At 42.3% G+C, this 13791-nt stretch overlaps 1 protein-coding gene across 1 annotated transcript; it reads right to left on the reverse strand.

Annotated features, from left to right (window-relative positions):
* Positions 1 to 1538: 1538 nt before the first annotated feature.
* Positions 1539 to 13027, reverse strand: LYSMD2 (LysM domain containing 2). The gene is made up of 3 exons (XM_074599992.1): positions 12656 to 13027; positions 7096 to 7433; positions 1539 to 2334 (listed from the first exon to the last, which is right to left on the reverse strand). The coding sequence occupies exons 1-3, from the start codon at positions 12851 to 12853 to the stop codon at positions 2283 to 2285; spliced, it is 588 nt and encodes a 195-aa protein (XP_074456093.1). The 5' UTR covers positions 12854 to 13027; the 3' UTR covers positions 1539 to 2282.
* Positions 13028 to 13791: the final 764 nt, after the last annotated feature.

Consider the following 13791-nt stretch of genomic DNA (forward strand, 5'->3'; position numbering starts at 1 on the left):
AGCGTGCCCTTGGGGCACCATGAAGAGTGTCTGCGTAGCAGGCAAGGAGCAGAGCCTTGCTCTGGGGCCACGGCTGGCAAGGTAGGGCCTCTTGCAGGCAGCTTTTGTTGTGGTCAATGGCGGCATCAAAATCCTCCCTGCTTGTGTGGAACAGAAGGGTCAGGTGTCTCTGCTGGGTTATGCTAATGTTTTCGTACTGGATGCCATGCTGAGCCCTGGTGCGGTGGGGTTGCCAGAGATGCTGTGAGTCCGTCAGGGTGCTGCTGGGCTGAAATCTGCCACATCTGAGGGGAAGGGTGTGCAGCTGCGGGTCTCTGCCCAACCATGTCTCCAGGCTGGCACAGCTGCCTCTTCCCTTGCGCTTCTGTATGGCTTTCTCAGGAAAAGTAGATGTAAACGGTGTCACTGATCCTCCACATTGCTTGTCCTGAAGGTCCTCCAGCCCACGAGCACAGCAGCACTCTAAGGAAGGATGGAGCGAAATGTGACTCTGCCTCGCAGGGCTGCCAGGAGGGGTGCTCGCTGTGCGAGGAAAGCCGTGCTTGCTGACCTGCTCAGCAAAACTCTCTGATCTTGCGTGTGCTGGATAGGTGAGGGTGTTGCAATAGCAGGTCTTTGTTAGAAAAGGATTAAATTTTTCTGTAGGATTAGAAAGTATAACTGGGCTTGAAGCTAGGGTCACCTTTGGAAAAGTAGTTTATTCTGGCTCTGATAATGTCCTATCGAAATTAACTGACAAGAACAGAAATGACTATCCTGTAACAAATAAATATGAATCCCAATTTAAGAAGGATACCAGACCTAAAACTAATTCACCAGTCTCTTCAAGAAAAATCAATACTTCCTTTTATTCATTCTAAGCTTTCCCTGTTCTAGTTAATTTGTGTGCCACCACAGACCTCTTCAGGGCCAGAGCTAGAAACAATATGAATGAGCCTGCCGGGTCTGAGTTCCTGCAAGCTCTAGGGAAATACCAATTCCTGTCTAGCTTTGCATTTTTATTTCTAGTTTTAGTAAATTAATGTAACTTTCTATATTGCTTCCATCTTAACATATTGCAGAAAGTTTTTGCTTTGAGGGAGCAATAAACTATATAAATGACCTGATATATAGGAAACAGCATCTCTCACAGTGGGGATCTGGCAATTCTTTACTGACAAGAGTTTTGTGAAGCTTATTGAATACTTGAGGAAAAATTGTAGGATGCTTAACAAGAATTTGCTAATACGTTAGCTTCAGGGCAAAGAGTGAATGCAGTCTGTATTCCGCCTTACTGAGCTTCAGGTGGGATCCACTTTGCAGACTTGAGTCTTGCATCTCTTCTCAGAACAGTGAAGGCTAACCAGCGTGGCTCCTATTAATCTTAACGCAGTTTTCTTGACTGCACAACTAGATTAAATAGTCCTTACAGGTCTCATTTAGGAGAGCAAACTGTATGGTAAAGGTAAAGGACATTATTTGCCCTGAAATTAGCATCTAATAGCTCACGTAACTAGACAAACCATTCTTTGCAAAAAACAGACTAGAACCAATCTGACTTCATTATGAATAGACACATCAGTATTTTTGTATTTATTAAATTAAAACCACACAAAATATAACCACACAAGAACACACATCGATATTCCAATGTCATATCTCACAAAGAAAAATCTCTTGCTGTGACTCTTCCCTTTTATTAGCAGAAATCCAATTTGCAAACAGTTGTTTAATCATGAAGGCTTTAACTCATCAAAACAAGTAGAATTCCCCTTTCTAGGAATACATCGTAACCACACACAGACATACACACAGAGTTCAAAGGCAATTTCTGCAGCCCTGAAGTAGACGAAACTTCCACAGCAAACTAGCCTTTGTCTGCAGAACAAGTAAATTTCTGTTATTTTCATAGTTTGTCATTTACAAGCAAACTCATTGAATATTTTTAAATACTTAAAACAAATTTCACTTTAACAAGTATTTACAAAATCCTTACTAAAGATCAACATCCTGCATAAAGGTGACCTCAAGGATATATTGTTGCTACCATGCTACAGTTTGCACAGAAGGGGTATAAAGGCCATTGCTAGTTTTGGAAGGCTTTAAGCCTCTGTTGATATAGCATAAGGACATCAACCTATGGAAGGCAGAAGAGGTCATAATTTCAGTGCAATTACCCATTCATGACTTGTTTTAAGTACATCGAGACGATGAGTCCGAAAGACTTGGGTTTTGAATTATTGACCATTTAGTTCTTTAAGAACTGATTTCATGGAAAGTTTTCAGGCCATCACATCCGTCTTCTACTGGTGATACGAAGAAGTTGCATAGGGACCTTCCTCATTCTCCTTCTCTCTAAAAAGAAAATGATCATAATCATCAGATCAGGAACATACCATGGCTCACAGTAAAACTGTAATGCAGATGCAGATCACCACTTTTCCTAATGGATGGATCAAAATAGATAAGACTGGCGTTGCCTAACAGAAATACTACTTGCAGTATACTACTGTTCATTATGCACCTCTGGAGATCTTGTTAATGTTGTCTCAAGAACAGAATGTTGAGAACAAGTAAAGCTGTGTAAGTTCAACAACATCAGAATGTGGTTAGAGTTTAATGAACTATTCTTGACATTACAGTGCCAAATCAATAAGAAATACTGTAAAGGATAAACAAGCAGCGGGTATGCTGGAATTTTGATACTGTTGCTTTCAATTTCTTTTTTTTAAAAAAGCAAGCTTAGTTGTGGGTTTGTTTCAGCCTTTTGAATGGTGGGGGGTGCAGACAGACCAAATGAGGCAAGAATATGAGCAGGCCATCATCGTTGTAGTTGGATCTGTGTCTTGATGCTGCAAGGATATTCCTTGAGTAGGCTCCTTGATGTATTCTTCCTATGCATCAATCGATACTGAGACTGATCACTTGGATTTTCTTAGGAGAAAATAGCTGCCCACAAGTGCTGTTGTTAATTCAATCACTGCATAAACCAAAGTAGTGTTGCTACTAAAAAATCCTCATGAAAAATGAGTCTGCCTACTGTTTACTTGACAATATTGCTTTTAAAAACAAGTGGTTATGTAAACTTATTGCAGTGCAGCATCCAGTACTAATTCAAGCATGTTAAGTTCTTGAAAGATCATTGTTTTCTACTACTGTAGCTTCAAAATTATGTTCCTGAGAGCCTATTCTTAAAGATGCTGCCAATTTTAGTGTTTTGGTGAGAACAGAAAGACAACGGTTGCTACACTGTGCGCTTCCAAGGATTTCCAGTTACTTTTAATGCTGTATGTGCCTCCACATAAAGGTACAGTTATTCAAATAATCTAATACTGGTATAAGGTAAAAACTAGTATTTCAATAGTATTCCAAACCCCAATCATGCAGACTTTTCCCTACTAACTTCTGAACACGATTATTTATCTACAAGTTAAATTTCATATAACGCCCCAGAATAGAATCAGAGAAAAAAACAGTACAAACTAACCAAGCAGCTGAGTAGCTTGCACTCATTTTCCCAGCCCTTCCCTGCTCTTGGGTAGTCCAGCAATATTATCTTCATGAAGACATGACATCGCTTTTGCCTTGAAAAATCTTGTAAAACAAATGAAACCTCAAAAAAACCCAGGTTTTGGATTAAATTGGTAGTTATTGCAGGGATGTGTGGTTACAGTAGTACTAAAAACAGGCGTTAGCCTTTCTTACAAATACTACATCTATTTACATTAGTGATGCTACAGATCCAGTACCAAGCATGATTCTTAAGATACAGATGATCTCTGTATATTTAAGTAGTATCTTTCCTTATATCATCAATTCTGCGTTGCAAAACTGCCATGGAATAATTTGCAGATGCTGTTCATAATACCTGGCATAACAGTAAAGTAAGGAAGCAAACAATTCATAAGCACTAAAGCACTTTTGATCTATAAATTGTCTCAAGAAAATACATTTTAAAACTTTTTTCAGAATTGAAACCTATCAACATACCAAGCTTGTAAGATTGGACTGCAGGTATGTAAAATTCAACCATAACTACTTGGCTGAAGCTAAGTATTTCAAGAAGTATATTCTGAAGCTGTGACATACACCCTTCTGGGGCAATGAGTTTCTAGCCACACATGCTCAGAACATAGCTGCAAATAGCAGTCTCTGCTAGTTTGTGAGGATGAAGGAGAACAACTATATTTTCAGAGCTTATACTCTCCAGTAGGGAAAAAGCTTACTTTCTATGCTGTACACTGAAAATTACTTTCTACTTCTTAGTTTTGTTACATTTCCCTTTTTAGGAGAATAAACCATGGCAGAGTTACAGCAAAAAGACCTTCCTTCTAATCAGAGGCTGTCAGAATTGGCCTTTCAGTCTTTTTTCTTGAAAGCCTTAATATAGGAATGGCATCCACCATGAGATGGCCACAAACACTGGACTGACATTAGCTGCAGTTGCTTATGGTGGATAGTAGGGGTGAATATGGAGAACTGGAAACCTGAACTAGTGATTAGCAAGTCTTCAAAGTAACAAAGCGGCTACTCTAAGCTGTTCGTCTCCACTTCCCGTGAAATACACTTGGACTAGGGGCTTTTACTTGGCATTTGCCAGTAGAGGGCAGAAGACTGGCACTTGAGTCACAGCCAGCCTTGAGGGGTTTCCGTATGTGGCAGGGACATAAGAACCATGTAGTAGGTCATTATGCACGAACCTAAGAAAGTCTAATAAATATGTGCAAAATAAACTTTTGACCAAGGCTCAGGCATGCTGCAGTTGGCAGTAAGGGCTGTCAAGAACAGCATCTAACCTTCTGTCCCAGGCTGCAGGACACTGGGACACTGGTTTACTATCATGATGGCTGTCCAATTTTCAAGGCCTCCTGCTTCAAGCAAGGGACAAGGCAGGAGGGAGAACAGGTACCTCCTGGGGAGCTGCTGGAGCAGAGTAAGGCATGCTGCCACTTTCCAGTGCAGGCCCAGAAATGCCATTGATGGTACATTGCTGAAAAGGATCTCCAGGGCTTTTGGCAATGGTCTCCCTCTAACTCCTGCTCTCTGCAAGGAGTAAACGTTCTGCAAACTCTCTGTAAACGTTGACTTTCGTCCTTTGGCACTTTTTGTCAGACTGTAAAGGGGTGAACGCAGTTGGAGATGTGCAAGGACAGCTTTTGTGAGCCAGGACTGAAAGACAGAGGTGGTGGGGTGAAAGGTGGCATTATGAAGGCTTTATCAGACATACAGAAAACTTCTCTTCACTTGGATAACATCCTGCTCAGCAGCCTGAACTGTGTAGCTCATGCTTCCTGTAGCATCATGACCAATAAAAATCTGTGCTCTATGCATAATTCACAAAAATTATCCGCTAAATCTGAACAGGAGGTGGGAAAGTAATTCATCCTCCTATATTCATAATTCCTTGGGAGGAAATTTGGCACCAGGCCTTCATTTCCCAAGTTGTAACTTAAGCAATATAGGAAATGTATATTAGTAGCAGCAGTGGCTATTTGTGCAGTGTCACTCTCACTGTATTGGCTCTGCTCATGGTGCAGCCAGGTCTAAGTGAATTTCCTTCTGTAAACTAGCATGTTATTTTGTTGAAGGGATGTTAAAATAATTGCCTTCCTCTGGCAGGGACTGTGGTTTTCTGTGACCCAGATTAACTGCTGGGTCAACACCTACTCTAATCTGTATTAGATACATATGTCTAATGATCTGAGAGTCAGCAGCGGCATGTTTTGATAGATGCTCTACATTGTTTCAAATATAATAATGCAAGTGAAAGAGTTTGAATAGAGAAGGATACAAGTTCCAACAGTTATTTTTCCTCTTTCATGTAATCAATTCAAAAGAAAATAACTGACAACTGTGTTAACAAGGTGTGAAAGAGTTCCAGCCTTCCCTGACACTGTAACTCTAACTGAGCGTCCTTCTGGAGAGTTGTATGTGGAGTGCAATAAGTAATGAATTACCTTAAGCTGTCTTATGGGATATTTCTCCAAATGAGGCTTGTCCGATTGCTAAATGCAATATCCTGCTCCCCCTGAAATTTTTGTCTATTGAACAAAGTTTTTAAGTTGCTGAAATAACTCCTTAACTTCTTAAAGAAATGATGGGACTATATGCTTGATAGATTTGGTCCCGAAAGGTTACTTTCTTCTTACCATGAAAAGTATGCTGCTTGCACTCAAATCAGAGTATGTGAAGTGAACCAGGATGATGGAAGAAGTTTCGCATTCAACAAATTTGCAAAGGCAAAGTACATATCTGCAGGCATACCCTCTCTCCTGTTCTCTGGTAAGAGAAGCAATACCAGTCCCCTGCAGTCATGGTTTTTATTGTCATAAGAAATGCTACCTCAGCATCACACACTGAGGCAATTTCTGCAGAGAATAAACAGGCCAGACAACCAGCCCAAGAAACTGCTTGTGAACAACCTGAGGAAGCTTGTCCCAAGGATGTGGGAAAAACAAACACTACTGAAGGCCACTCTTGCTCTATGTCTTTCTGTACTCTCCATGGATGCCTGCATATGTGAGGGGATAATCACTGTGGCAAAGAGGTCAAAAGGTATAGCTTTTTTTATGAGTAAAGTGTGTGGGAGCTCCTGGCTGTAGAAGAAATAATGAACAAAAGACGGAAGTCTACATAGGTGGATCCATAAAGTAGGGAAAGGAGATAGGATAGCTTAACTGAAACTGCAACATGGAGAATATTTACACAATTATGAGGCAATCTGGGACAGAAAAAAAATGCACTCATGCCTTTCTGTATACAATCACCTTCCACGTAGGCTTTGGCTCAGTAATCTACTGAAAACTATGGGTTTGCTTAAATAGTTGACCACTTACATAGCAAGACATCTTGGAGAATACTGGCTTTCTAGCTTTCATGGAATATTATTGCTATTCTACAAACAACGTATTGTAAGACAGCCTTTAAAACTGCCGTATCAAGGCATCTGCTAATGGCGTGCTCTGAATGTACCTGGTGCATGACAATAGCATAGACTTGCTGTTGACAGATTAAAACTACAGATGCTGCCTGAGATACCCCACAAAAAGGGTTCAGCTTAGACTAAAAAGCCTTCAGGATGAGATTAAGATGCTTAATACCAAAAGCAGCATTTACCTGACATTGTCATCTTTTAGTTTTCTGGCTGCTTGTTTGGATAACTTAATCTGCAAGTCCAGCCTCTGTAGGAAATCTTTGGCAGACAGTTCTTCTGGTGCAGTGGGCTGATTGTCAGGCTCTTGAGGACTGGGAGAAGAACTACTTTCTTCCTGAACTGTCACTAGTCCTTCATCACAAGAAGGGGAGCTGTCAACAGTTTCATTCTCAGGAGACTCCAGTGAATTAAGTCCATTGAACAGTAATGGTTTCTCTGATATAACAGGAATATTCAGAGTTTTCCTCAGAAATATACAGTCATTAGTGAACAGTTTATTTGCCCTCTTTATTTGCTCCATCTGAAAAAGATAGGAAAAATACAAGTTATTAGGTTTTGGCAAAGTACAAAGTACTAACTTTCCGAAGTAGTACAGTAACCTCTAGTTACAATAAATCTATATACTTTCTTTGCAGCAGCAATGACTTTAGGAAAGTATTTTTTTGCATTCAAAGTGATTTCAGAGTGTATGTTCTGCCTTAGCCTTGTCAACTCAACAGCCTAGCTTCTTCCTTTTATATAGACTTCACTCCAAAATACTAGTCTTTCTACAGTCTTGCACTACATAAAGATGCTTTTCTTGAACAGTCTTCCAATCTCTATATAAGCTCACAGGAACAACTTCCCACAGAATAAAAATGTATTGCAAAAGTACTGGTGATTTGAACTTATATTAGAGTGAGGCTCAGAATTGCTAGCAGCTGCTGTAGGGGAACTCTGGTAGAAGGCGTGCATAATACAAAGAAGGGGCGATAAAGTTACCTTGAGCATTCAGGACGTACTAGTTAAGAACAGTGAGCACCACAAGTCTTGGAAGAGCAGTATACATCTCGTGCATAGTATTTTCCCCCCTAGCTGACGTAACAAATTCAGACTTCAGATGAAGTCCTGTGTTTCAGTGAAAAGTCAGGCAGTGAAAAGAATGGGGTGCTCGTAAACACTTTATAATGCAGCTGCATAGACTAGTGGCTGCATTAGTTCAGTAAACTGGATCTACAGCATGATCAACAGCAACCTCATGTATGTAATAATGCATGGTAACAGCCACCACATAACTGTTAAATACTTTTTATGCAACTTTTACCCAAAGTACTTCTTAAAACCTACTCATCAGTATAGACGATCTTATGACAGGAGCAAGAAGACGACCCTATCTTTCTCAGCGTACTAATGCACAAAGCCCCACTTGCTCTATACTTAAGCTGAGAAGCTATTATAAATTCCATTGCTTTACAGGCAAGGACAAGTTCCCAGTAAATGTTTATACTATCTCCCTACTAAGAATGTTGTTTAAGTTCTTAGTCATCAAAATTTCCCTTCCAAGTCAATAACAGTTAAACTAGCTTCCTATTTCTCAACTGCAAGGTTTAAAAAAAAAAGCACAGAAATCAGTATCCATGATCATGTGACTTTAAGCTTTAGTTATAACCTAAACTTACGATTTCATTATGAAAAGTCTTAAGCGAAAGGAAGAAAAATGACCGTTCTGGTCCCCTGGTGACTGCAATAAGCACAAACCCCTAATCACTAGGGTACTGCAACAATAAATGCACTCTAAATAAAACCTACTTGAAAACAAGTATAAAGAGAACTGAAAATATCTCTTGCCTGCATTAGAAGTGTTATTCATTTTTATTAAACTAAATGGAGCTAAACTGAGTAAGAATAAAACCTTTAAGTGTTGTAGTAAGAGTGTCTTACTGCTAGTATAATTGCACAGAAAAAGCTGAGCGCTCTAAGCACTAGCCACTCACTACTTCAAAGTCTGAAGTATCTTCAGTTCAGCATTCAGATGATGAAAAAATTGCTCTACCATCTTACGCTTGTCAGTCTTAAACTCTTTAAACTTTACACTGACACTACTGGGAGTCCTTCCCAATTGCAAAACAAAAGATCATTGTTAACAGATAATAACTGGGTTAGCACGCCTGTGCATTTCTTACACTGAACATACTAGCAGGGTCTAAAATGAAGTAGAGATGTTAGTCTTTCTTCTCTGTGCAGATGTGAGACTGTGTTGCCTTTTGTGTAACTGGAATAAACTCCTGCATGCAATGTAGACCTGTACTGTGTGGTAAGAGTATCTGCTGCAGTGCCACTATAGACCTGGTGTCATGTAGGGATGCATTTGCTTGGGTCCTGGAAGCCTGATGAAATCTTTCTCCGTAAAAATAAAGAGATTCTCTCTAGAAAGGCTAGGTGTTTGGAAGAGTGAAAGTAGTGAAAATGGTGCAGGAAAGCTCAGCAGTAAGTTATTTCAATCCATTAAATATACAAAACCGATATTCTCTATTTAAAGGCAACCCCAACCTGTTGCTGCAGATGGCTAAGATGATGGAATGATTAGATTTAATAATCATTTTCAAAAGCTAAATAACTAATATCCATTGTCAGATAGTAAGCTACTACTTCAAGTAAGAGCAGCTCATTACTCTTCCAGTTCCTGAAGCCTGGAAATTATTTTTAGTTAGCCTTACACAGTTTATGGTGTATCTCTTAAGTTCTTTCCCAAGCTGAGCACCATCTGAAGGGCATAAAGGAAGCTTCACCTGACTTAGTAATAAGACCTATAACAGCCATCAGATGCTAGTTTAAATGTCAGTTATCAAAATGTCTAAAAGCTGGCTGTCTTCACAGGTAGCAAAAAATGTTTAAAATGCTAGCTGGAGCTTTTCTCTAAAAATACAATACAAAAGTTGAAAACTGAGATCTCTGCTACAGATGAGCTGGGAGGTGATGCTTCAATAGCTGATAAATAATGCACTGTACTGCTGTTCTCTATCCTACTTCAGTGTAACTCTACCTCTGGTTACTTCTTCCTAAAATACCTTTAAATACCATCTTGTGGCATTTGGAAGACTGTGCACCTCTGCACTGAGCAACAATGAAATGGGAAATACTTGGTTCTAAAAAGAACACCCCTCTGCCTTGGGCAGGTTACTTAATGTGTGTAATACATACTGCTCCTTCTACAACTCAGTATGTCTCCATACATTCATGCATGTATGGAGAGCAGGATTTAACACTAGTTTTCTTAGTGCTAGGAAAAACAAACTGTCAGCTACAGACATAGAACAGTGAAAGCATGTGCTAAAGCCTTTGCTCTTACAACTTTAACCGAAGCTGCAGTAAGGCATAAACTGTTGCTGAACTAATCCATCAAAACTGTTCCTACTGACCATGAAACAAATAGTCCTCTACCTTCTCCCCTCAAACGGGATACCTTTGTACGGTGGAAAACAACGCTCCAGTGGAACTGTAACTATGATACTAAACAGTAATTCCCAGTGTTAATCTACCCAACAATGTTCAAAGAAAGACCTAATGAACACAAGCCACGCAAGATTAATAGACAGTGCCTGTGGGAGAGGGGTGATGGGCAGAGGATGAGGCCAAACAAAGCACACCGATCTCTCTCCCTCTCCCCCAACACTTTCATCCATCTTAAACTGCCTATGCTATGTCATGCCAAGGCAGGCACTGGACAGGATGTCTCTTGCTGCAAACTGACTCCCAATGAGGAAAACCACAGTAGGAAACTTCTAAAAACAGTAATACTGGAGGCAATGGCAGCCAAAGATAATTCTGATGTTCCCATTACAGCAACTCTCACTTCTAGCCAAGTATAAAGGATGCAGGAAGCAAATGTAATTACTCTTTAGAGAAAGTCCGCCCTTGTCATTGTGTGAACACGTAAGATTCTTCATTTTGCTAAAAGCAAATATGTTTGCATACATTCCTACCCTGGGCTGAAACTCATTAAAGCAGAAACACAATGGCTGATTTCAGCTAACTTGGCATTGCTCTTAGGGACACTTCATGTCAGTGTAACCTTTCTCAATTGAAGCCTATAATGATGCAGCTCTGGTTTCTTCAGCAGAGTACTAGCAACATTAAATCAAATACAAAATGAGGTGTTTAAAAAACCCCAGCATTTATACTTTAAAAGCATCATTAGCACAGCAAAAGCTTAAATTCATACTATGAACAAAGTTTATGGTTCATAAATTAAACCTGTTTTGTCAGACTGTACAGGTTCAATCCCTAGCTTCACTTCAGCTGAAAGGGAGTTGTAATGTGTTTAGAAATGCCTTTTTTCTGGAAAACTACTACTTAAGTAGTCTGTGTAGATTTTTCGCTTACTGTAGTGAGCAAATACACTTCTGAATGAAGAACACTAGAGCCAAATCATTTAGGCCAGAGACTTTTATCCATCATGGAAAGCACGGCCAAAAATAAAAATTCTAACAAATCCAATGAGCAGCTCGGGTCACCCCGAGGTGAGCAAAACTTTGGTTTAGTGTGGACCAATATAAATCTGAAACACCATTAATCCTGTTGCCAACAAGATTTGGTCAAAATCTTTCTTAAGGGGAGAGAAACAGACTTTCAACCCTTTTCACAACAAAGGCTGAATGCTGTTGAAGTTGCTGGAAGGCTTTAGTATATCTTTCAGAATCAGAGAAGAAAAGGAAACCCATTCCAGTCAGAACCTATTAATTTGGGACTGTGTTGTACCTCTTCTGGATGGAGCCCAACTGGAAGGTGCTTTGTGCTGATGTGCAAGTGACATTGACTGTGTACTAGCAGCATGCTGTTAGCTATGCTCACCAGCTGCTTGGTCCCGGGCAATTCTGCAGGGGACTACTAAAGCTGCATATAGATAGGTCAGTTGGTAGCTCACTGGGCCTCAAATAACCTGGAATGAAGGTAGGGTAGGTGAGCTCTGCTCCATGGGGAATTGTAGTGCTTTAGGGTCTGCTGGTAGACCCTACTGGACTCTGCACGTCTTAGGCTGGCATAAGCCTTTCACCATTTTCCACAGAAGTAAACTTTTTTCCTCTATAGGAAAAGAGAAGGAAAGCTGCAACACTTTCAAATCAGTTGTTTATCACCTCTAGGCAGGTGAGTAGATGACAATGGAAGAATTTTTAGCCCTGAAGCTACTGGAGTAAATTCTTCTTTTCACAGCCTACGTATCAGCATCAAAACAATGATTCTTCTCAAGATAAGTTTAATTACATTGTGGGCTTTTTTAATCTGAAGTGAGTGTAGTGGTGAACTGTCACGTGAGCCCAGGTGTACTTGGTGGCAGTAAGTGCATCTTGGAGGTCAGCAGCCAGTCCCGCAAAGTCAGCACTTGCCAGTTTCAAGCCCAGTCCTGTCTCGGGCAGCACAAACTTCAGCCACTGCCCATCAGAACTGGGCACTGACCCCTCCAAGCAGCTCACAAGGTTCAGATGTCAGCATTTTAAATACTGAAACTCAAACCAGCATCATATCCACAGCAAGGACCGAACCTCCTGCCCACTATGGGTAGGAAATGCTCTACGGGACAACTTCAACCTGTAATCTCGGCTGCTTTCCACTTCCAGTGCCTCTTCCCCTTCTCCTCCGCTACCTTCTGGGCCTCACAACTGCCCGCCGCCGTTACGGGAGCCCATCGCCGCTATCGGCTCTGCAGCCCCCGGGCCCTGCTGGCTGCCCAGGCCGGCCAGGCCGCCCCGGCGGCGCCCCCCTTACCGTGACGCCGTACTTGAGGGCGATGCCCTGCAGCGTGTCCCCGGCGCTGAGCCGGTGCTCCACGTAGCGCTCAGCCAGCGGCGCCGCCACGCTCGCCGTGCTGCCGTAGGAGCGGGCCTTGGTGCGGGCCAGCCGCTGCGACAGCTCGGCCTCCGACTCCGGCCCGCCCGGCGGCTCCTCCCGCAGCGACTCGGCCATGCTCCCGCCGCACCTCAGCGTCCGCGGCTCCGCGCCGGCTCCGACACCGCCGCCCCGGGCATGGCGCGCCGACACCGCCCCCTCAGGCGCCGCCCGCCCGGCGGCAGCGGCAACGGGCAACGGCAACGGCAACGGCAACGGCTCGCGGCAGGCCCGCCGCGCATGCGCCGGCAGCACGCGAGGCCGCACGCGCGGGGGCAGCGCGCATGCCCACTGGCGAACGGGCGCCGCGCCTGCGCAGCGGCGGGTCCGCGCCCCTCGAAGGGCGCTGGTGGGCAGGCGGTCGCGACGGCGGGCTTTTAACGCCTTTGGCTAATACTCAAGGTGACAAAGGATTCACATTTTCCTAGAAAAAAATACCAAGCGAAGGTGTTCTGTCTTTCCACGCACCTCGCTTCGTGAGGAGGCCTCCTTGGGGGCTGTGGGCCTGTGAACCGCCCCTGCCTCAGCGGTGCGCCTGGGGCCCTGAGGGCCTCAGGGCAGGGTTGGGAATGCGGAGCAGGGGGGAGACCATAAATGCGGGAGTATCATCTGTCCATAGGGATAGGTGTTCTTGTACTGGGTCACAAAATCTCTAGTGGAAACATTGATTTCTGTTCTACCAGTTAGGAATGAGCAAGCACAGAGTACTCTTGCCTGTTGACGCTTGAACCCATTGGCTGAGTCTCAGTAATGCAGTTTGTCGTTGAGACTGAGAAGAGAGTGTGAAAAGGAATGAGTTTGGGTGTAACCACAAATACAAAGGTGTCGTAATTATGCCAGATTTGTTAGAACAGTAAAAAGCGGGAAAATTCGTTTGAGGAAAAAGTAGATTTCCTGACTAATAACTTATGTCTTAGAATATCCATGTTATTTTAAAATGAATATAATAACAGTGTTTTAAGTGTCTTCTTGCCAAGAAACCCGCGTATAGGCTTTCTTGGGAAAGCTGAACCATA

This window comes from Larus michahellis, chromosome 9, assembly GCF_964199755.1.
Source record: "Larus michahellis chromosome 9, bLarMic1.1, whole genome shotgun sequence".
Classification (NCBI taxonomy): Eukaryota; Metazoa; Chordata; class Aves; order Charadriiformes; family Laridae; genus Larus; species Larus michahellis.